General features: G+C 31.9%; 1 protein-coding gene across 3 annotated transcripts in view; it reads right to left on the reverse strand.

Annotated features, from left to right (window-relative positions):
- Positions 1-25,081, reverse strand: part of Nos (Nitric oxide synthase) — a 436,979-nt gene that overhangs the window by 131,192 nt on the left and 280,706 nt on the right. For all 3 annotated transcript variants that reach the window (XM_088241938.1, XM_088241932.1, XM_088241947.1), the window contains one exon: positions 840-931. In XM_088241938.1, coding sequence (XP_088098064.1) covers positions 840-931 — 92 coding nt within the window. The remainder of the gene's footprint in view (positions 1-839; positions 932-25,081) is intronic.

Below are 25,081 nucleotides of genomic sequence, written 5' to 3' on the forward strand. Positions count from 1 at the left end.
AACTATTGAATTTTGTTGAAAGCATGAGTATTATTACTGAACTGCTGGTGTTTTAGAACAAACTATATCAGTTGCGGTGTACCGGATAACTCCAATGTTTTTAGCATTAATAGAATCTGAATATATAAACAAAATGACATTCATAACTCAATTTTTCAAAAAATGTGACTTCCAGCCTTTCAGCTTTAAGGTACAAAACTAATATTTACTCTGCCTTTAATATTTATCTGTGCGATACTATAACACTTAATTTGAAAAAATCTTATTTTCTCAATAAAATTAATTACTATAAAACACATTTTTATTATATTTATGTTTAAGTTTTGCCTATTCTAGATGTGTTTAAATCATAGTGGGAGTAAGCTAAAGTTTTTAATTGAAATTTGTTAAATTCCATGCGAAATAAATGCTGGAACTTAGGTAGAAACATGCGAAAATGCCATTTGCCACCTGTTAGAGATATTTTATTAAAAAATAACTCTCTTATCCCAGATAAAATAAGTTTTTTTTCATTCAAAAATCTAAAAAAACGGTTGGCCATGGTGCGGCGGTGGTGTTCTGAAATAATTATAACACTACATTAAATTATTTATCTGTTTGGATAAATGCTTTGAGCTGGATGCAAGTCGGTTTTCACCAACTAGTTTAGGCCTTGGGCCACAAAGCAAATATTTATTTTAGACAATAAGGAAGTTCAGTGTTTTTTGTTTTTATTGACATTTTTTATATGTTTTTTGTACATTTTTTTAAGTAGTACCGAACTTTTTTATTCGAAAAAATAAGTACAAATAAACATCTGTATAGAATAATAAAAAAAATTAATGCAATATCGAATTTACCTGATGTTTCCTTTGTTTGTGGCATACTTGATGTGGTCACACAAAGTAACGAACATACCACTTGTTGTCGTGATTTTGCGCCCATCGAATATCTGTGAACAATGCATTTATAATCATATTAGATAAAAACGAAAATTATTTAAAAAAAATATATAATCCAGAAGTACCAAGCCATGACAGAGGAACAGTGGAGTTCCCAAACCGAAAAATAATTTTATTTTATTGATTATACACAAAAATGCGCAATAATATTTAAATGGAATTAAATCAATAACATAATATCGTGTAAACGTAAATAAATAAATTATTAGTGAATGAGTACATAAATAAAATGTACTTTATTTTAGCCTATTAATATTTCCATGATTATATGTGAAGATTTTTAAACCTCTGTAGATAAATGTGCTTTAAAAGTTTTAATGTTATTGCTATTTTGATTTTCATTTTAAAAAAATATAGTAAAATTCAGTAATTAAAACAGTTCTTCTAGATACTATCTATGATTTATTAAAATGTTTGCAAACATTGTAATTACTCTTCCAGGTACCTCACCAAAAATTAAAGTTACCACCGAGATTAAAATGGTAAATAGTGAAGGCACAATACACTGGGCGAAAAAAGACACAACTGTCCAATGACAGGTCCAAGGCCTTTATCATATGAATCTAACAAATTCACAAATGTTTAAATTACCTAACTAGGATCGATTGATTTCTACTGTACTTTTTATTTGTTTATAATATAGTCGATTGACTTGACCCGAGTCATCAAGATTCTTGTTTTTAGCGAAAATTAATAATTCCGTTCTGTTTGAAATATAACGCGAACCTTCGACTGATTATGAGCTTATCTCAGGTGTGTAAAAGTCCTGCTAATGGAAATCGAATCGAGATTAATCGAACTCATGGTATACTGGTTAGTTTATTTATCTGCCTTGATTTTCATATATTTATTTGATAGTATCTATCACGTGACGAAAAAATCCCATCGAATTCAACTACAAACTGAAAAATGTATATCTTTCAAGGATTTCATCAATAAAGGATCTTGGCATTAATTAAGGTAGTAAAATCTCCTATTGTGATCACATCGATAATATTGTAAACCAAAACTTTCAAACTTCCTGGTTTTATCAATAGAATGATGACGGACTTAAAAAAATATGAATACTATTAAAACTCTTTACTGCTCATTAGTTCGACCCCGTCTAGAACATGCTTCCCCGATTTGGTCCCCATTCTATAGGACTCATTTGACCATATCAGTTCTGTCCAACACAGGTTTCTGAGAAAAGCGGCATTGTTACTTGGATTTCAAGTAAATTATTCCTATTTTGAAATAAAGCAATCTCTTAATCCGTCTTCATTGCAGAAAGAAGAACTTAGATTTAAAATAATTTATGCTCTAAGTGATGTTTATTTATTTATTTATTTATTTATTTATTAACTGACATTGTCCATGTATACAATTTATAAGGTTTAAATATTACAATAAAAGAGTAGTTTAAAACATTTAAAGAAAAAAGAAAGAAGCATTGACAAACATAAGGGACATCGAGACAAGATCTGGACTATTTATTTAGTGCTCGTTTAAATCGTTGTAAACTTAAACCAAAAAAGTCCAGATCCTGTCTTGAGTTAACAATACGACAAAGGCGGGTCATTGGAGAATTTAGGCCATAGTTTGTTCTATGCTGATCGATGAACAGTACTTCATTGTTTCTCAATCTACGAGTCGGAATATTGAATTTTACTAGTCCCAGTAATGATGGAACATCGATTATACCATTTAGTATGCCGAACATATATATGGAGTCAATATTAGTTCTACGTTTTTGTAGACTAGAAATATTTAACATTGACTCTATTTCAGCATAAGAATAATTATCTCTCTCTAGTCCAAGCATCCACGCTATTTTTCGAAGCAAGCGATGTTAGACTGATTCAATGTGATTTATGCGATTGACATATAATGGAGACCAGATCACTGAGGCATATTCAAGAAGAGGGCGAACAGTTGAGCAATAAAGAGTTTTGATTGTACGGACATTAGTAAAATCAGAGGATATTCTGTTAATGAAGCCAAGTAATTTCAGTGATTTATTTGTTCTATCTTTGTTGCAATAAATTTCTTTTCATGTTCCCAACCGTGTCTCCAGTGGTCAAAATCTGTTATTTATCAAATTATCTAAGAGCAACTTTAATGTTAATGCCTCAATGCCTAAAATGTATAGATTAGTCAGTTTGTCACACAACTTGGAATTCTTTGGGATAGATCTTCCGGCTTTTCGTAGATCTCTTCGACACAAAAAGTGTGGAATGAAAATGGATTGGCATGGGTTAGCTCGAAGTTTTATAAATTGATCATGTTTTTTAATGTATTAAATACCATAAGTTTATTGCCCTTGTTTGTCTTTACCATATTTTTTTTAATTTTATTTTATTATTTTTTTTTTTGTTTTTTACAACAAGCATAATAATAAAACAGAGTATTAATAGAAAAATAGTAAACGAAAAATCCCACAAAGGCATGGCCTGTTCGTGGGTATCCAAGAAAATGTTAATGAATTTTAGCTTCTATAATATATAATGGACAGTTATTACACAATATTTTCATATAACATAAGAAAGAAAAAATAAAATATTCTGTAAAAGATAAAATGGTATTTTTTTTATAGTAATTAAAAAAGGAAATAAAAAATATTTAAAAAAACACAAAAATATTCCTTATTATTAAAGGGCAACAAAATAAATCATAGAAAAAAAGAGTTCACATCTTTAGTTTGAATCCAGGATAGAGCATGTTTTTTAAAAGAAGGAAAATTTTGAGAGTTTGGAATCGATGAAATATTATCAGTAAAAAAAGAATTAAAAAAATTTGGGCCTATAAAATATGCATGTCTCTATGCGAGCCTTGTTTTACAATGTGGTATTTCTAACACACGATTCCTTCTTTGACTTGGTATATTTGAATTACTTGTAAATACATTTTGGTTGTTAAATATATATTTTAAACATTGGAATCAATATATTTGTCTTAGATCTAAAAGTTTAGCTTCTTGAATATAGTTTTATGTTCTTTTTATTCAGTTACTAATACATATGTTTCTTGATTTAACCGTTGTAATTGGCTCAAGCTGTATACTCGTGAATAATGAATAAATCAATTTCCGGCAGGATTGATTGACTTGAGATATTTGTTTGATGGATGTCTTTTTACTGCAATATTCCACAGTCCCTATTTACCTAAAGCATAAGACTGATCACTTTGCTATTACGTATTAAATAATTACGATACGTTTCAGTGAAATACAAATTCCACTTGGTGTGTATAGAGACACAATAATAAAAATGAACAGTATAACAATAATTAATTTACCAAATTTTACTTTTTTTTTAAATTTAAATTTTACTTTTATTTACCTGGCCCCGCGCTGTGTGAATTTTTACGATCTGTGTGAAATTTAAGCCTATAAGTAAATCTTCCGCATCACTTTCTCCTAAACATTTTTTGTATCACCTTTAAGATATATTTTCTCCAAAATTTTATTTGTTGATCCAATCTTATTTGCTTTTAATATCAATGGTCGAATTAAACCATCGTATTCAAGTCACGTACAGTAAACGAGAAAGTATCTTAATTTTTTGTGTGGCAATGACACACCCATCCATCTACATTGCATACCAATTGATAAATAATCAAATTTATCAAAATTCAGCATTAAATAAACAAATAAAAATAAAACTTAAAAATGTGCATGATAAATAAAAGAAAATAAAAGAACCCGCCAAACCGCGAAACTAGCTTGTCAGCAGGTTTTTTTTCCTATTCAGAGAAAGTTGTACACAGGAGTTCAGAAAACAATAAAGGTATAAACACCATTAAAAACTTATTAATTTGCATAAATATTTATGAAATTGTTTTAAAATAATATAAAAATTCAACCAGTAAATGTAAACCAGAAATTAGAATCAACTATTACATGTCAGCCATTTGTTTTTTTCTTATCAAATGTAAGGTATATATCGGGATATTTATCGGGGATATATATCGGGTTCTGGTCCTGTGGCTAATATTAGCGTTCTTATAATCTACCCAAATATTTCAATTTTGGTTGCCATTTTCAACGAGTTGTAAATAACTCACTATTAGAAAATGGAAATCAAGTTGGGGTAGAGTGGGGTTCAAACCTCAGACCTTTGATCCGCGAGTCCGCAACATTAGCCACGAGGCCACAACCCGATTCAAAATCTATCGTAAGTAGTTATTTTTTTTATACGTAGAAGCTTCGCCGTTCAATTAAATTCTCAATTTTTTACCGCGGAAACGTAACTCTTTTTACGTAAGAAATCAATTTATATACACAATTTCCTGCACTGAATTCTTCATAGAATCGAAAACACTTGTCCAAAATCTATATTCTATTTTATATAAATACGGAAATGTATCTTTATCTTGTATTCAAAATACTTCCAGCATTATTTGTGTTACATTTATGTTTCCAAAAACGAAATGTAAACGTTATTCCGTATTTTGACGTAATTTCGAATACTGTCGAAATAAATACAAATGCTGTCACTTGTTTTATTGGAAACCGAGATTGAGGGATGTTCCGATTAATTAAAAGTTACATGTTTGGTTTTATTTGTTAGTAAACATCCGCCAACTGTTTTCCCGTTAGAGGAGAACATATCAGTGGTTTCTACTGCATCATATATTGGAAAACCAAATAGTTGTTTTAGAAAGTTTCGTAGGACGTGAGATTCAATAATCCAATACAGACAAATTACAACTAATTTAAACTAGATGTTTTCAAATTGCAAACAAAGTATTTAGTAAAAAGGTACTTTACTCCCGTATTATGCCAATAGGCTGTATTCTACTAACTAATTTAGACCGTTTAAGAAAAATTGAGAGCGAATATTTTTTTTCATAAAAAAAAGGTATACGTGAAATGTATTGAATATCGCGAAAAAACATATTTTTTATATTATGATTTCTATTTGAATTTCTTGGTTCATGATTTTTCAAGGAAATGGGTAGTTTCGAAGAAAAATTACTTTAAACAGTTATGTGTGGCTTTGTTTGAGAGCTTTACAAAGCTTGTGAAAATATACAACCGCGATTTCTAAATTTTTCCACAGCACACACAGTAAAATGTTTAATTTGTTATTTATGCTTTTATATGTATGTATTATGTCAATAGACAGAGATGTTCACTTTTTACTAGACGTCTAAAATTTAAAGAAAAAATGGTGTTTTCAATATTCATAGGGACTTTTCAAGAGAGGTAAAATTATACATGACAAATATAATAAAGGCAATAAAAGGTATCAATGATAGCAGGACACCAAATGCCGAACACTCTTCAAGTGGATCGGAAGATCTGTTGACGAATTACAACGGTCCGCCTTCTTCTGACGAGTTTTCTGTGGTTTTCTCGTCACTAGAGTAAATGCGGAGAAGCTTTTGAAACAGGTCACAGCCGAAACATCCCACTCATCCTTCCATAAAATAACTAAATAAAGTTTTTCATTAAAGTAAATTTAATATATATTTTTTAAAGTAAACAAATAAATAACTATCGCTTTGAAGTAAATATAAACCTTGTACATTACAAGCAAGGTAAAAAAATAATGTAACTCACATATAAGAATAAAAAAAATAAAATATTTTTGACTGTTCTAGGTTTGTCTATGCTTTTTTAATCTGTTAGTGTTGTTGTTGTCTGGTTTTATATTTGTGCATGTCAGCATTTTTGTTTAATGTTATATCATCGTCATGTACGATAATTTCTAGAACAATTTTGTGTACAAAGTATTTTATGTCAAACTGGTATGTATTTCAAACAGTTCAGTCGTAGGGGTCAGACAAGCTAAGTTGTCTTTTTTTATTTTGTTGTCCTTGTATCATTGTTATGTCTGTCTTGTTACCGGTTCTTCATAAGGCAATCATGACTCACAATTTGCTTTTAACATAAGCTTTGTACTTCATGATTTTATCTTTTTTTTTGGTGTAAGGTCTTTATTTGTGTAGAAGAGGCTATTTAATAATGCCATTACTTTGGTGAGTCCGACTGTGTGTTTCGTTTACTTTAATTGTCTGTCTATGGTGAGTCCTAGGTTTGTCACTTGTTTTAGTTCTATGCGAGTTTCGTCGTCTATTTTTATGTTCATGTTATGGTTCTTTTTTTGTGTTCCGCAGTAATATTGCTTTTTTGGCATTTAGTGTTTTTGAAACTAAAATAATTGAACTAAAAATAATTGTTAAAAAAAGCTATTTGAAAAATAAACCTTTGTGTATACAGGAATAGTAATGCCTAGTAAGTTTTTTTACGAAACGCCTTTATCAAGTAAAGAGAAAAGGGACAAGCTCTTAAGTACATAGGATGACCAAAGATCCACATAATATTATAGAGCAGTGTTTTTTGACTTGTGGGTTGCGACCACCTGGGGGTTTACAACTACCGTGTGACAGCGAGCCATCAAATCAGAGGTAGTTTTAAAAAATTTACAATTTTTCTCTCGTGACAGCTAAAACAATTTCTCTATGAATATTGAACTAATAAAAAAAAATAAAAAAAATATTGTTTTGAAACATTTTTTATTTTTTCTACCGACTGGTTTCAAGGCTATTTGTTGTTTTTATTTATTTTATATTATTGAATAACCATAAAGTTAGTGCTTCAAATATAAATTTTATAAATTAAATTAAAAACGATGATATTATTAAATAACCTAATTTTTTTCCCACGCTGCTTTAATAAATTATTTGGGAGGGTTGGACGAAAAAGGGGGGTCGCCAGCTATTATTCTATTCGCAAGGGGGTCGCGTAAAAAGGTTGGAAAACAATCTTATAGATATTGTGGGAAATTTACGAGCAAATTGTCTCTTAAATACATTTTCTCTGTGTGAGTTCGAATTAAGTTAATTAACAATGAATTATTTAAGCCATCAAAAAAATAATATGTTTCTGGTTTTGCATTTTTATGTAATTAGTGTCTTAAAGAAGAGACGTGTACGTCTCGAAACCAGTGGACAAAGAAAAGTTGTTTATGTGCATATATGGTTAACTTTTATTTAAATTTGTTGCAACGAAAAAAGAAAACATTTTTGAGATGGGCATATGGAAGTCTGGGTTTTTATAGGGCTTATAACCCGTCATTGGCTGCTTTAAGCGGCCACTTTAGACGCTGTGCAGCATTCACCATTCTACCTGTGTTTAGACATCCACGTCTCCTTACTTTTCCATCTGTTAACTTTTCTGAAGTAAAATAGCTGAAACCTTTGTTGATGTGGGTGAGATTTATCGGGCTGAATTATTTCACCTACTAGGCAACGCCTGAGATAACTTTTCCAATTTTCATACTTCTTTTTTTATCGGTTAGTTCAATCAACAATGTTTTGAGCATTTTTAAATAGGCCACTTAATCTGGCCAATAACCGGTCATTCGCTTTGTAAATGCCAAGAATTCCATATCTTTCTCTCAAATTTTTTTTTTTTTCATCTTTGTTGCAATAAATTTAGGTCCCTAGGGAGAAAATTCAGCCTGTTTACAAACATTTGGACACACTCAAAACATTGTTAATCAACTTTAATCTTTCTTATCTGTTTGCTTGTGTCTTCGAGCGTAAATAAGATAAAGTTAATTTTCATAATACAAGTAGTATTAAACTACGTAGACACTAAAAAAGATTTAAAATATTGTAATATTCGAGTATAAGATATTCTATATAAATACTTGGAATTTATACAGTAAAATCCGTAGTTCAGTTACTCGATTTGATTTTACCTAATATTGAAATCTGTTTGTTTGGCTGAAATATTTTACGATCCTTGGACTGGCATCGAATGCGTAAACCTAGCTTGAATAAATAAATAAATTATCGTTTACACGTGGACAATACAATAGAAAGGACAATATAGTATTGTTCCAGCTCCGTGAACAGCCTCGACCGCGCAGGACAGAACGCCGGGACAAATTTAGACAATTCGGAAAAATGAATGAGGTGTCTTGAAAAGCTGGTAGTAACTTTGACAGTAGAGGGTGAGCGAGCAAGCAACTTCTGAGTTATGAAAGTAAAACTCTGAGAAGAATATTGTCAGTGGCTCAATTTCATTACCTACATTAAAGTCAGTGAAGCAGTGGACCTGGTTTGGACACGTGCTGTGGATGGCCCAAAAGAGCCATAACTCCAGTTACCCCCTCATCACTCCTGCGGGGTTTTGCCATCCTAGACGGTCGTCAATGAATATTTTTCGGCCTTATTTGGCAGAACAAAAGGACGCTGGATTGACGTGAGAGAAAGCGAGAGTGCTGGCCAGTGATAAGATCTCCTTAAAGCGTTTGGTGATCTCCACGTGCTCCACTTAGGCGCGGATACAAAAAAGGAAGATGAATAAAGAGCGAAAGTGTAGACTAACCAAATAAAATAACTAACGGACTCACTAAACGCTACCCTCGACTAGGAACTGGACCAAGAGGAATGAAGGCGTTTTATACAATTGACATCCCCGGAGACAACGAGCTTTACCAATGACGTAGTATATACATCATTAGGATACAAATAATGGTATGAAATAGAAGTTATGGTATGTTTTTTTAATTACTTCGCGTTTTTTCAGGGTAATGTTGGCAGAAAATAAGGTTTACGATTAAGAATGTGACCAGAATAAAAGAATCAGAAGCCGTACGAACAGCAAGGGACAGTTAACCTCGAGGTAGCAGACCTGAAAAACGACATCCAAAAAAATAAAAGGACAGCTAGCAGTCCACCTCTCAAGAGGAAACTTGATTATTTTATTATATTTTAATAATTTATTTACCGTGATTTTGTAAAAATCACCTCAAGGACGCTGTTCGATAAATAAATATCCCAGCACGTCTTGTAGCTACAGAGCACACGGACGGTTGGGATTCCTCGTCTCCAACTTTGATATATTACAATTATAGCATATAGGAGTTAGATTACAGCACGTTTTGCAGCTACAAAGCACATAAACGGTCAGAAATATAGCCCCGTTAACATTATAGTTTTTATCTATTAACGAAGTTTAGAGTTTGAATAAAATGAAAAAAAAACTAAATAACTTATTTATAAAAATAAGAGTTAGATTCCAACAAATCTTGCAGCCACTGAGCGTATGGACACTTGTAATTCTAGACCCCATTAACAAAATTTAGTCATTTCATGGTTAATAACATTAACCTATCGAGACTATATAACCAATTGTCTTGCAGCTACAAAGCGCATAGACGAGTAGAATTCTAGCAATTTAAAAATTATATCAATAAATTTACCAAAATAAATATTGAGCAGAATAGTTAATTTGTCAAGTGTTCATGCTAAAAAGATAAAAATAACCATACAGATAAAACACCGTTTCAACACTATGAATATGTTGTGATCCCGTGGCTAGCGTCTCGGACTCACGGACCAAAGGTCCGTGGTTCGAATCCCACTCCACCCCAATTTGATTCTATTTTCTAATAGTGATTTATGTACAACTCGTTGAAAATGGCCCTCAAAATGAAATATTTGGGTAAATCATAAGAACGCAAATATTTTATTTTTTTCTTAAAAAAGAAAATATCCGAAGGGTGGCTTTCATAGATTGTAGGGATTTACGGCTGCACATGTGGCTACAGGCTACTTGCAAATCCCCGAAAGATGGTATATACCATGTTTAGTTACCGAAGGGAAGGATGATGCCTATTGTTTCAATGATTTGGTGTCCATTTTGGTTTTAGTTGGATGCAAAGAGTAACAGGCCAACAGGCTTAAATCAAGCGATAGAAAAAGATAAAGAAGTAGTCGATTCAATTTGCCAAAACATAATGTTATATCTGTTTTTAATTTAAAATTCCGACAAAGTTAAGCTCTTCTTGCATTGAATATTGTTGGTTGTATTTTATTTTAATTCATTATAAAGGAATCGGAAAAGAATAGGGTTTTTAATCTAAAAATAGTGTCATATTTGATATCGGCTTTGTTTTCGTATGAATATTTAAAAATGAACATTATTTTTATTCTAGCGTGTAAATGATAACCAAATATCGCGAGCTCTATTTTCAGGTATGAAATCAAATAAAAACACAATTAAAACAGCATTGTTTGAAATTGATTCGTGAAACAAAAAGACTTGGCAAACATACATCATTAAACAACGTTTTTGATTTAAGTAAACACCTCTCGAACCTTTGATTTCCTAATTTTTCAGTCAGCGAATTCTGTAAAATAACTTTGCCATTTTCGGTTTTTAAACAAGACTTTATTTCAACGAAATGTTTATGTGGTAACATTTTCAGCCCATAAACGAGTTTCAATAATTTGCAGATCAGCAAATCCACCCATAGGTAACTTACTCTTGAAGGCACATCTTTTTATTTTAATAAAAATATTAAATAAGTGTAAATGTCCAGAAAAATATATGTCACATGATAAAATGTACAAATATTTTTTTTTTAAATATTAAAAAAACAATTATTTCTTTCACAACCATATGAGTTTGTCAAAATTTTTGTAGACAAGGACTGGATTCAACTCCCTAGGGAGCTGTTAATATTAACATATTACCACAGAAATAAAAAAACATTTTAAGGAAGGTAGTATAGAAGTTTAGGCATCTACAGGGCTTATAACCTGTTATTGGCTGGTTTAAGTGGCCAGTTTGAACACTGTGTAACCTGTAGATGCCTAAACTTCTATATTACCATCTCTAAAATGTTATTTAACTCTGTTGTAATAAGTTAATATTAACAGCTCCCCAAGAAGTTGAATCCATTTTTTGTCTACAAAAATTAGGGCAAACTCAAAATATTGTTGATAAATCCACCTGGTCCATGAAGAAGTATGGAAATTGAAAAAAGGAAAATTTTCAGGCGTAGCCGAGTATGTAGGTTGGTGAAATAATTCAATTAGATTAATCTTACCCGCATAAATAAAGATTACAGCTCTTTAACTTCATAAACATCAACAGATAAAAGAATCGAAGGAATATAGCTATTCAAATATGGGCAGAATGGTGAATGTTACACAGTGTGTAAAGTGGCCACTTAAACCAGCCAATGACAGGTCATAAGCCCTGTAGATGCCTAGACTTCAATATTACCTTCCCTAAAATGTTCTTCATCTCTTTTTTAATATGTTAACAAAAAATAAATATAATAAAAATTAATGTTTCGCAAATATTTGAGAACACTTACGGCTATTTATTTAGACGACCAAGAAAAAACATGCAATTTTTTAGAACTGGATTCAACCCCCATGGGAGTTACAGATATCAATATATTACAACAAATATTAAGAACATATTATAAAATATTTTTTTTTATCACGAAGATCAACAGATGAAAGAATTTAAAGAATATAGATGTTCAAATATAGGTAGAATGGTAAATGTTACAGAGTGTGAAGGTGTGGTCGCTTAAACGCCTAGTAAATGCCTAGACTTCCATATTCACTTATATTAAATCTTCTCCATCTCTGTTGTAACCGTTGTTGTGGTCCCGTGACGCCTGAGGTTCGAATCATATTCTACCCCAACTTCATTTGCATTTTCTAAAAGTGAGTTATTTAAAATATTTAGTCAAATTCTAACAACGCAAAAAATTATTATTAAAAAAAAGAACTTAAAAAAATATGTTTACCTGTATAAAATATTTAATATTCATTGTAAATTATCTTTTATAAATATATCTATACGCCACAGCACCCAATCAATTATCCGTTTTATTTATCCTATGAAAAAGATGGGGTTGCTTTTTAAACGCGAACGTAAATTTATGTTTTAATTTGAAAAACAATGTGATTTTGACTGCTTTTAAATGGATGGGCCTGTTTTTGTAAAATAATCTTTCTTTTTCTCTCGCTAAAGGGGCGGGCTTTAATTAAGTTTGTTTAAGGTAGCTTTTTTAATTTATTTTCAACGAAATGTGCTATTTTTAATAGCAAGTCTGAAGTGACATATTTCCTCTTATTATGTTTTTAAATTAAGCTATAGTTTGATTGAAACGCAAAAGAGACATATTATTGTAATATTATGTAATTTACCAAACGATCATCATTATCACCAAACCTAAATCCACGCCCGGTCGTGCATAAGACGCAGGACTAAAATGTTTGCAAAGTGATCAGTCTTACGCTTCAGTTGCCAATCCATGGACAGGGAAATATTGCAGTATAAAAACATTTAAAAAGAAATCCTTTATGTTTAACAGGAATCGAACCCAGGACCTCAAGAAAAGTAGATGAATGCGCCAACCGTTTTCATAATTTTTATCAATTTCCTTTTCAGGATGTAACGTAAGATTAACCATCAAGTCGAAAACGTTCGTAAAGGATTCTGGTCCTATTTCACACACAGACTTGAATTTTTCATCTGCCCGGATACAGACTAACAAACAATGGGATGTTTTAATATTATTTATTTTTTTAATCTATTTTTTACTTTCAGATTACACATTTAACAGAGATGGAGCTCATTTCAGATAAGGACATATGGAAGTCCAGGCATTTACAGAGCTTATGACCTGTCATTGACTAGTTTAAGTGGCCACTTTACACACAGTGTATCATTCAACATCACCATGCGAAGGAACTGATAAAAAGGTACTCGCAAATGTTTGTTTTCGGCCTGATAAAACTCGGCCTCGAACTCAAGTGATTGTTATCTGCAGTACACTGCAGATTAAACAAACACCTTGCTAGAATGAACCTTTCCGAAACTTCTAGGTGTAGGTTCTCCAGTGCAGATGAGGAAACACCTGTGCACATTATATGTGAACGTGATACTTTACATCATAAAAGGAGCCTCATCCTCGGGGGAGATTTAGCATGATGAGAACTCTCGCCTTCCACACAGTAGCCAGACTCTTTATAGACCTGGGCCTGGAAGGTGAAAACTATGCACGGGGATCCGTCACAGTAGATATTTACTGGTCGCAGTAACGTTGGGAGCTTGCATAGCACTAACTCCTACATCTAAGAATAAGAATAACATGTAACATTTTGCCCATGTTAGAACATCTTTATTTTTAAAATTCTTTCATCTGTTGAAAATTTTCTATACATTTTTTCTTATTGTTGTGAATACATTCATCTGATTGAATTAGTTTACATATTAGGCAACGCCTTAAAACGATTTTCCAATTTTTATACTTCTTGGACCAGTTGGTTCAATTACAATGTTTGAGTTCATCCAAATGTTTGTAAACAGAAGTTTGGGTTTTACCCCCTAGAAAGTTATGAAGATTTTTATATTACAACAGAGATGAGGAAGATTTAATTATTAGTGTCAGCTCGTTTGCCTACCATATAAGAGGTTTCGGGTTCAGTTTTCGACGTGGTTGCCCAGTAAATAAATAGCTTAAAAATCCACACTAGCCTCTTCCAAACGTCTTCATTCCTTCCTATTACCCGCTTTCATCATCCATGTTTTACCGGCTATCAAGGCAATGTCGTCGACTTACTTTTTTTGTGGCCTGCCAACACTTTTTTTGTTTGCCCATGGTCTCTATTTTATTATTCTGGGTGTCTACCTGTTATCATTTTTCCTCACCAAGTATCCTGCCTACTGCCATTTTAATTTTGTTACACGATCCATGATATCTACGACAGCAAGTTGGCACATTATTTCTTCATTTCTTATTGTGTCTCTTAGACATACACCGAGCATCTGTCTTTCCATGGACCGTTGCGTGTATTTTAGTAACTGGCTACTTTTCTGTGTCACAGGCATGGTTTCTAGTCCGTATGTCGTCACCAACAATACGAGTATACACGATTCATAGACTTGTCTTTTTAAGCATACTAGGACTTGTTTATTTTTTTTCCCATTTACTTTTAAAAAATATATTTGCGTGCAAGCGGATAAAGATAACAGTTTTGTGTTCCCTGGATGAGTGTTACATGGGCAATCGATCAGGAATAAGTCGGCCTATAGTGTAGTGGTTGGTGCATTATACTTTTCATCTATCATGTTTGAGGTCCCCGCTTCGATTCCTGTCAGGGTCGACGTGAAATATTTGTTTGGAATGTGATTTATCACTTCAATATTTCACTGTCCCTGGAATGGTATCTGAAGCGTAAGACCAAAAATAATCACCTTTATTTTATGTAACAGATGATAAAGGTACGCATTTCGACTGCTCCAAGGAAGAAGGCAGTTACTCCGAAATCGAGGTTTTTGAATTACTCACATTTCTAAAAGTTATAAATCATTGTCTTCCTTCCAAGAAGACTTCTATAACTCTATCTCTTTTAAATTGGTTAATTAATTAATATAAAAAATAGTTGAATAGCAACAAGCCATTTTTTTTCATGGAATTAAGAAGTAAGTTGATTTACTTCCTTACTCTCCGGGAAATATTTTTCATCTATGGTTGTAAGTCAGACTTACTTTCTTCTTCGATCGATAAATAATAATGTGTATGAAACTTTATTATTTGAAATTTGATAGGTTGAATTGCTGGTTAAATTGCTGGTTGAATTTCTGGTTGGTTAGCTAAGTTTGCTTCAGTTTTACTAACTTGTCTCGAGTAACTAGTATATTGTTTTTCGATTGAGAATAGAGAGAAATATGTACAGTGTGGTGTGTTAAAAATGGGTGTATCAAGTAGAACAGCCAAAATAATAATGAAGTATCTTAACGAGGAAACGGGAATGTTCTACGATGCTACTGATACAACAGATGTAAGATGGAATTCCTATCACTGTGTATTGCGTCGATACTAAATTGTAGATACTCGTACATACTTAGTAACATGAAAAATGAATATGTCGGTTTAATCAATGATTTATTTTATTATACAGAGTTCAGAAGATTCATTTGATATTGTGGGTTCCGTAATAGGTATATCTTCTGCTCGGAAAAGAAAGATGACACCAACCGATAAAAATGTGCGCAAACGCACAAGAAACTTCGATGACCGGGGTTGTTAACAAAGCTAGAAATTTGTACAATTTAGGTCTAGAACATAAAAACAGAAAAGGACAAATTAAAACAGCCCCAAAAATGGGACAAGCTTGCATATCAAACTGCCTCCTCGAATGCAAGAAAACTTTGCAAAGGAATCTAAAAAAATAATATTTTGTGCATTCTGGAAATTAGGAAATCATCACAATGCACGTAATATATTTGTTTTCTCTATGTTAGAATATGCATCTCGGACGTTGAAAATTGACATCAATCATTGTTTTATGGAAAAAAGACATACACAAAACGAGTAGACCAATACATGCCACAATAGATAATGCACCTAAAGGGAAAACAATTTACGTGGCTGAACAATGGGTAACTCTAATTTAATGTGCGAAGGTTTACCATATAAAATCAATGAAATGTCTTAACAAGACTTTTGAATTTCAAGTCATTAGTTTTGGAAAGAAATTGGAAAAAATCAAATGATTATTCGTTTGTAAAATGGAGCGAAATACGTAAGGTGACTGTTAAATGTGAAAAACCATCGGAAGATTTGATTCAGTATGGACACATGGAAGAACCTTTAACCGTCATTCTTGTAAAACGAACTAGACGGAGGCAGTCTGCGAGAATGGTTGAACCTGTTGTACCTGTGTATACAATAAAAAACAAACAATTGACAAACTTAAGCAAAACGATTTGCGATCATTGTGTAACAATTTACTAATTCCAAAGGAGTATCATAATTTTTATTTATCATTTGATTCTGAAATTGAAAATTTTGATACAAGAAATACTGTACCAGACGAAGAAAGTGAATGAATTTGGAATTTTCCGATTTGTCCGATACGGTATCATTTGTAACAGAATTTTCATTATATTTCTGTTTTTTGTAATTTTAAAAATTATGATCCTTCAACATCAACAATTATTTTTAATTTATCATGATAAATGTAGGTTTTTAAAGAAATGAGATAAATTTTTGTTTAAAATCTCTTAATTTTGTAATATTTTGAGTATGTCCTAATTTTTATAGACCAACTGTATGGCTCGAATAGTTTTATTTATTGGGATTTTCAAAAATATCATAAATTTGGGTGGTTTTTATGTTAATAATGGATATCTTTTTCATTTTTTAAAACAAAATAGCTCATTGAAAGTTGAATTATTTATTTGATTTTCCCTGGAATAGAGAAGTAAATCAACATACTACACATAGCTGAAATATAAATTCCGAAGAAAACAGCACTATGTCCCAAAACACTATAAAATAGTAGGAATTCTTATAAAATACTAACATTTTACAACAGAGATGAAGAACATTTAAGATAAGGTAATATGGAAGTCTAGGCATCTACAGGGCTTATGACCTGTCAATGGCTGGTTGAAGTTTTTGGTTCACAAACATGAACAGATGAATTGAAGGAATATAGATGTTCAAATATAGGCAGAAAGGTGAATGTTACACAGTGTGTAAAGTGGCCACTTAAACCAGCCATTGACAGGTTATAAGCCCTGTAGATGCCTAGACTTCTATATTACCTTCTCTTAAATGTTCTTCATCTCTGTTGTAAAATGTTAATATAAACCGCTCCCGAGGGAGTTGAATCCAGTCTTTGTCTACAAAAATTTGGACAAACTCAAAATATTGTTTATAAAATACTAGATTACTTAGAAAATGAAGACCAATAATATATTTTTACAATTTTTAAAAACTACTGAATCCTGACCCAAGAATATGGAAAAAAAAACAAACTTATAATTTGCTTTCCCGCAAAACTATCTCTTATGACTTAGTGCTGTCTTACTTGGAGCAGTCGATTTGATGTTGTACCAATGTAGTGCCCTACGGATCGGAGAATCTTTTTTTAAATATGAGTTTTTGTAGTACCTACATAAAACTATGTTTTTATAATTTAAATTGCGCAATAAATTAAAGTGGATTTGATTGGTCATTTGATTATGCTGTAGGAAACTATATTTTTATATACGACTTTATAAATATTCAAATTGCCTGAAAGCTTTCGATTAATTTACAAGTTCTTATAGTACTAACATAATATTAATAATGACGTTTTTAAAACACTTTTTTTTTTGTTTATAATAAATTCAGGCGTATTTTATTTGTCACTTCATTATGTTGTACGATACTTCATGTTTTAATATAAGACATTATAAATATTCAAATTACCTGAAAGCTTTCAAAGAATTTTCGCTTCTAAGATAAACCTTTAATATATTTTAATTCTTAGTCCTTAAATTTTAGGAGCTGTAAACTACAAAAACTAAAGAGAGAAGTTAAAACATGATGAATATCAAATATTCTCTCTCGAAATAAATCTTATTACCGAACAAGGACTATGTAAATATTAAAATACATTCAATTTATTTTGTTAAAAACTTATTTCAATTAACTATTAAAACATATATGAAGAACATTTTAAAACAAGAAAAAACCGTAGTTCAGGCATATACCTGGCCTACGACCTGTCTTTCGCTATTATAACTTGTGAAATATTTTATTTTATGAACTTATTGCATAAATAAATACACATATTGAATACCAGGGAATCTTTATAAAACTAGTAAATTAGAAAATAAATACGGAGCGTCCTCTGGTTGGAATAGTCTCCATTTAACATGACTCGATTTTTTTTATTGTATAACATGATTTTTTATGTTTTAAAGTGAAAAAAGTTCTATAGTAATATAATAACACAAAAAAAAAACTTCCTAATTAAAAATGGATAGCCAACTAAATATATTTATTTTTATTTTTTTTTATTTGATTTAATAGCCTAATTATACATTTTTACAATTTAAAAAAATTTCACTTGTTATATTTTTACTAAAACTAAAATCCCACCAAGCCACTTTTTGTAGCTTGTTGGTGAAGATTATATTTATACTGACTTAATAATATTATTTACATTTATAAAAACAATGAATAACATATAAAAATTAACAGCCGGAAAGATCAGAATAAACATGTTTATACAAATAATAATATATAAATTTATTTTTTAAATACAAGAAATATGAATTGAATAATGATTATTATATTAAAATAAAGCAAATAGGTATGTTACAATCACTACGAATGCTTTTCGTGTCAAATATATAATTTTTTTATTGATGTTGTTTTGGGACACGACTTTCTAAAGATGGATTAAAAAAAAAATTTGAGTAATTTTTAGGTTTGCAAATTTATTACACTTTAAAAAAAATCTACTTTTATCAAAAATAAAAACCTGCTGACAAGCCGGTCTCACGAGTCAGCGGGTTTGTATTTTTCTTGTATATTCAAGCTTTTTTGTATCTTTTACATTTTTAAGAAAATATTGTCAATGTTTCACAGTGTATACAATTCACCAGTCTACCTTTGTTTGAACATCCATTTTTTTAAAAATCCTTCCATCTATTGATTTTTGTGGAGCTGAAACCTAATTTGATGCAGGTGAGATTTATACAGCTGAATATTTCAATTTCGTACTAAATAACCTATATCCTTAATGGACCGTTTAATAGATAATCTTATGAGTTTGTCCAAATTTTTGTAGACTTAGACTGGATTTCGCCCCCTAGCGAGTTATTAAGATCATCATATTTAATATTTTTTTATGATTTCTTAAGTAAGTTCATCTTAAAAACTAATATAAACTTTTAATGTCTTTACAACTTTTTATCAAAATTTCTCAAGAATATATTTTTTTAAATAAATTAAAAATATTTTAATCCTTTCTATTTCTTTCCAATATTGAAACTGATATTGATAACATTTTAGAAAAAAAAATAATAATTATAAAACACAATTTGTTATAAGCAAAGCAAAATAGATATATATATATACGTTGATATAATTTTGTCCGGCTTGTGATTGCCATCACGTTTGCTTTAGATTCAAGCAGTCCCGGGTTCGATTTCAAACATGTTCGACATGAGACATTTATTTAAAAGATGTGTTTTACTAGAATATTTCAATGTCATTGGACTTGATTCTGAGGCGTAAGACTGATCACTATACTTTTCTTGTTACAAAAATGCTTCAGATACGCTGCTATAGGATACCATTGCATAGCTCTATGCAGCACTGGGTGTGGATAGGAAAATTATGATAGCTTTATATTTTCTCCGTAAAATAATAATCATAAAATAAAAAATAACGGAAAATAAAAATCTCGGCATTTTTATGACTAAACGCCATATCACTTTGTCTTTGGAAAAATGCCACCCTTCCTGTACGTTTTTTAATTTATTTACTTATAAGTAGTTTATTACACATTTTTGAGACAAGTCCTAACTCCATGGGACTAAAAATCCTGTGTTGCGTTGAGACGAGTAATTAGTTGACAGAGACATACGAGTATATCACCACAAATATTATATTGGGTCAGAAATATAATAATAATAAAATTAAAAATATATATTGCATATCAGTCTGTAGCACTATTTATGCACAACACTTTTTCCTCTATCGTTTTTGCTCTAACTGTAATGTTTTTTTTTCATCTATTGATATATTTTACATGCCCCTTAATTTATTTAAAAATAAATTAAGTCTTTTTTTTGGCTGCGATACAATCCCACTTACTATTTAATGATGCACACTCCTGAACACTTACTCCCACACGAATACACATAATCACACATCTACACTTACTCTCATACAAATACACATAAACACATCCTTTTTTTGATAATATGTATGATTTTTATTTAGAAACTTTGCTGGTCTGTTTTAAACTATATTTTAAAAAAAATGATATTTTTTTATTTTTATTTTATTTTGCACAACAGGCCGGAGCCCAATTACAGTGGTGAATCACATCACAGAACACCCAGGCTTGAGGAAAATCACAATTTAATTTTTGTGTTCTAACCGGGAATCGAACCCGGAACCTTCCGTGCGTCAGTCAAGCGTCTTGACCACTACACCACGGAGGCCGCCACGTTATTTTATCATTGTCGACTGTTGGTTTCTTTAAAATAAATAAAAATCAAACCGAAACATTCGAAAAATCACCAACAAGTTTCCCGCTCAAATCCCTCCCACTAAGGATAATCCAGTCCTTAACTCCTCTCTTGAAAACGGTTTTTTTTTTTTTTTAACATTAACATGTCTATTCTCAAGTATTTGTTTTCTTCCATTCATCTTCCGTAAAACTTCTTAGCCATTCTTTTGCCGTCCATTCACTCTACATATCCAAGAAAACCCAGAACTCCTTTATTTTTACATATTTATTCGGTCGATAATGCTTCCATCTTTAGTGATGCATGGATCTCCGCATTTGTGCAACTATTACACTTGAACAAAATGACTCGCCTACAATCTGTATTGAATGCCGCAGCGAGACTTATTTTCGGAATCTCTAAGTTCAGTCATATCACTCCACTACTTCGGGAACTACACGGGCTACGTTTTCCACAGAGGGTCGAATACAAACTCTGTTGGCTTATGTATAAGTCACTGCACAACTCTGCTCCGGAATATCTAAGGGAACTATGCATTCCAGATGAACAGCCGTCTCACGTTTAGATCAGCTACGTCTACGGCGAGAGGAAAAGTTATTATACCTCTACACAAACAGCGCACTAAATTTACTGAACGCGCATTTGCGGTCGCAGGCCCTATGGCATGGAATGCTCTCCCAGCAGAGGTGCGAGGCTGTGAAAGTGAAGTGATGTTTCGGAAAAAACTGAAAACCCACTTGTTCTCTAAATCATTTGAATAAATCCGTAGCACGTGACAACAAAATAAATTATTTTAATTAAGTTACAAATTTAAAAGCTTCAATTAAATTAATTTAACAATAGAATCACCATGTAAAGCGCCCTTGAGGTATTTTATTACGAAAATGGCGCTTTATAAGTTATCCATAATAAATAAATAAATTAGATTTTCCAAACATTCCCCAGCGAGATCGCATCACGAAAGCATTAGCCTAGTAATGATATGATTAACCAAATTATTTTAGTACTTGTAAAAAGACGGATCATCTTACCTACTTGTAACAAAAATGATCATGGTACGCTACAGTTATGCACAGACAAAGATATAATCGTCCTAGAAAATGGGAAACAACTTGTGCCCAAACCAACGCAGAACTCCTTTCTCACTTTGTCCATAATGTCGCAGCCTCACATGATGCATAATTTAAACCTCAATAATGATTAAAGTTTTGTTGATTTTTTAAAACTAAATTTAAATATAAATTTAGACTATTTTTATCCAATCCATTCAGAAAGGTTGCTTTTAAAATACAAATGTACGCGCGTTTACGTAAAGACTTGGCAATCTATTAAGGTAAATTTAAATCAATTATTAAAGAAATTCAATTTGCATATTAAATTATAGGAACCTACTTGAAAAAGTAAAACGGGACAAAAACTCTTCACTTAAAAAAGCATTATCTTTACAAATTTACGGTAAAAAGAGGTAATGAAAATGGTTCTGTAGAGTAATTTTCTTTTATATTATCAATATTTAAAGCATTAATATTTTAAGCAGATATTGCGGGTATTCGTTGTAATTTTTTTTTTTTCGTTAAAGAAATATTTGCGTTCTCATGATTTCCCAAAATATTTTATTTTGAGGGCCATTTTTAACGAGTTGTAAATAACTCACTATTAGAAAATGGTAATCAAGTTGGGATAGAGTGGGATTTGAAGCACGGACCTTTGAGCCGCGAGTCCGATACACTAGCCACGAGACCACAACCCGATTCAAATAGGAATAATATAAATAAAAACGCTGTGTTGTGCAACAGAGAGGGAAAACAGTTTTGAGAAGGTAATATGAATATATAGGCATTTACAGGGCTTGTGACCTGTCATTGGCTGGTTTAAGTGGCCACCTCACACAATGTGTAACATTCAGGATTCTGCCTAAGTTTGAACATCCACATTTTCTCAACTCTTCCATCTGTTGACTTTCGTGAAGTAAAAGAGCTAAAATATTTATCATGTGATCAATATTGATCTTCCGGCTTTTCGTAGATCTCTTCGCGACTAAACAGTGTGGGATGAAGTTGGATTGGCATGGTTTAGCTCAAAGTTTTAGGTCTTTTGTTTTTTTGAATATATTGTATACAATTATTGTTTTGCCCTTTGTGTGTCTTTGCTAAATAGTTTTATGTTCTTTTTGTTCAGTTTCTTGCATTTATGTTTCTTGATGTAACTGTTGTGATTGGCTCAGGCCGTATATATAAAAAATAAATAAATGTGGGTGATCTGAACATTCATCATCCAGCTGAACCAATTCACCTACTAGGCAACGCCTAAAAACAATTTTCCAATTTTTATACTTCTTTTACTAGGCAGTTAATTTAAAAATGTTTTAAGCATGTCCAAATGCTTGCTGACTGGCTGGATTTCCTCTCTAAGAAGTTATTCATATTTAAAGTTGCCATTTAAACCAGCCAATGCAATAAATTAAAAATTATCCTATTTTATAATTTTAACAGTGTCTACTAAATACTGAATCTAAAACGTATGGAAGTAATAAGTCAAGTCTTTGTGTCATATAGCATTTTGTGTTTGTGGCATGCCACAAACACCGTGGTAACCATGGTACCATGGTAAAAAATTCATTCACAACTAAAATAAAGGGCCGTTTACACTTGGACAATACAGTATTGTTCTGCCCCAGGGCTCCACCATTGTCCATGTGTAAACAGAAATTTGTAAGACGGATCATTGTTCGGAGACATTGTCACGGAGATAGACGGGGAGTCTATTTCCGCGGAACAACGATTACTCCCATCACCGCTCGCGGCTGCATTGTCCTCGTGTGAACGCGCGCGGACAGGACCTTATGACAATAGCGATTACTCGACGCTTGGGCGTTGTTTCCATCAGATCTTGAGGCAAAACATACTTTATTAACGGTAAATAACATCAATAAAATATGTATATAAGATTCGCAGTTTTTAAAACTCACATTTACTGCTTTTAATGCTCTATCAACGCCGGTGCACTTCAGTATATACAGTGAATTTGTCTATTGCCGACAATATTTTTTTTCCCAATTTCGAGGATGATAGGGTATGTTAGTTCATTAGCTTGTTATTATACCGAGAGAAACAATTCCTATCGGGCAAACTAGAGCCGTTGCTACTCCACTAGCAATTATATAAAAGTATATTCATTCAAGGCAGCTTTTTAACGGCATTTTGTAATTTTGAAGACACCCTAATTCAGACATCTATTAAAAATAAAACCTTTCGGACCCAAGAGAAAATCGTAGTTCATAAGTTCAATCTATTTCCAGAATCACCCTATTCATGAGAAGAAGTTGGCGCCAATCTATTCAAAATCTGGCATCATCCTAGTCAAGAGCTATTAACCACAAAATTGCGGCCATGGAGGAGCAACCCAGCCCGGCCCCCGGCCGGTACACGCCTCCCAGCCCCTATTCGTTAGTGCACTGGTAGCCGAATCCTCTTCCCTCTAACGGAAATGGACAATACATGATTTTAGTTCCAATACTCCCATAAAGACCGTTCGATTAAGTACGTTTATTATGTCACGATTTCGTTTCGTAAGTTCGTTCGTTCGCTATATATTCATCTCATTCTAACGCAATCAAAACCATATTTTGCTTCCCTCTCGATAAATTTACGAAACAAATTAGTTACAACATAAGGCCACAGATCTCTGCCGAAAGATGATACGGATTATTTCGTGCTTGTCTCTCCGTATAAAACGCCCGTAATACTCCGTATTTGTACAACATTTTGAGTTTGTCCAAATGATTGCAGACAATATACTGGATTTCGCCCCCTCGGGCGTCACCAAGATTAACAAATTGCAACAGGTATAGAGAACATTTTAGTGAAGGGAACTTACAGGGCTTATGACTAGACAGCGTCAGCATAGACTGTTTCATATTCCAATATACAGGACAAAACTGTCAACGGTTATGCCTGTTAGAAGAGCTATCTCTATGTTGAACCATATTACTTTGGACATTGACATTTTCCACGTGTCTGAGGTAGTTTTTTGTTACAAGATTCTCTTACTGTTTGAACATATTATTCTCTGGATATTATGTAGACTTATGTGTTATTTTTATATATTACGAATTTTACTTTATTATATTTCCATATGTATGAAATAAGATATTCCATTTTGTTATGTATATATATATGAATAAATAAAATTTTAATTGGCTGGTTTCATTCATTCATCATTTACCATTTTGGCTCTGTTCAAACACCCATATTTCTTCAGGCCTTCCATCTGTTGATTTTAATGAAGTTTAAGAACTGAAACACACAAAAATAAACGTGTGTTAATGGGTCATTAGATCTGTCAATGC

The sequence above is a fragment of the Micrasema longulum genome, unplaced genomic scaffold (genome assembly GCF_059751315.1).
Source record: "Micrasema longulum isolate JH-2025_06_02 unplaced genomic scaffold, ASM5975131v1 h1tg000133l, whole genome shotgun sequence".
Lineage (NCBI taxonomy): Eukaryota > Metazoa > Arthropoda > Insecta > Trichoptera > Brachycentridae > Micrasema > Micrasema longulum.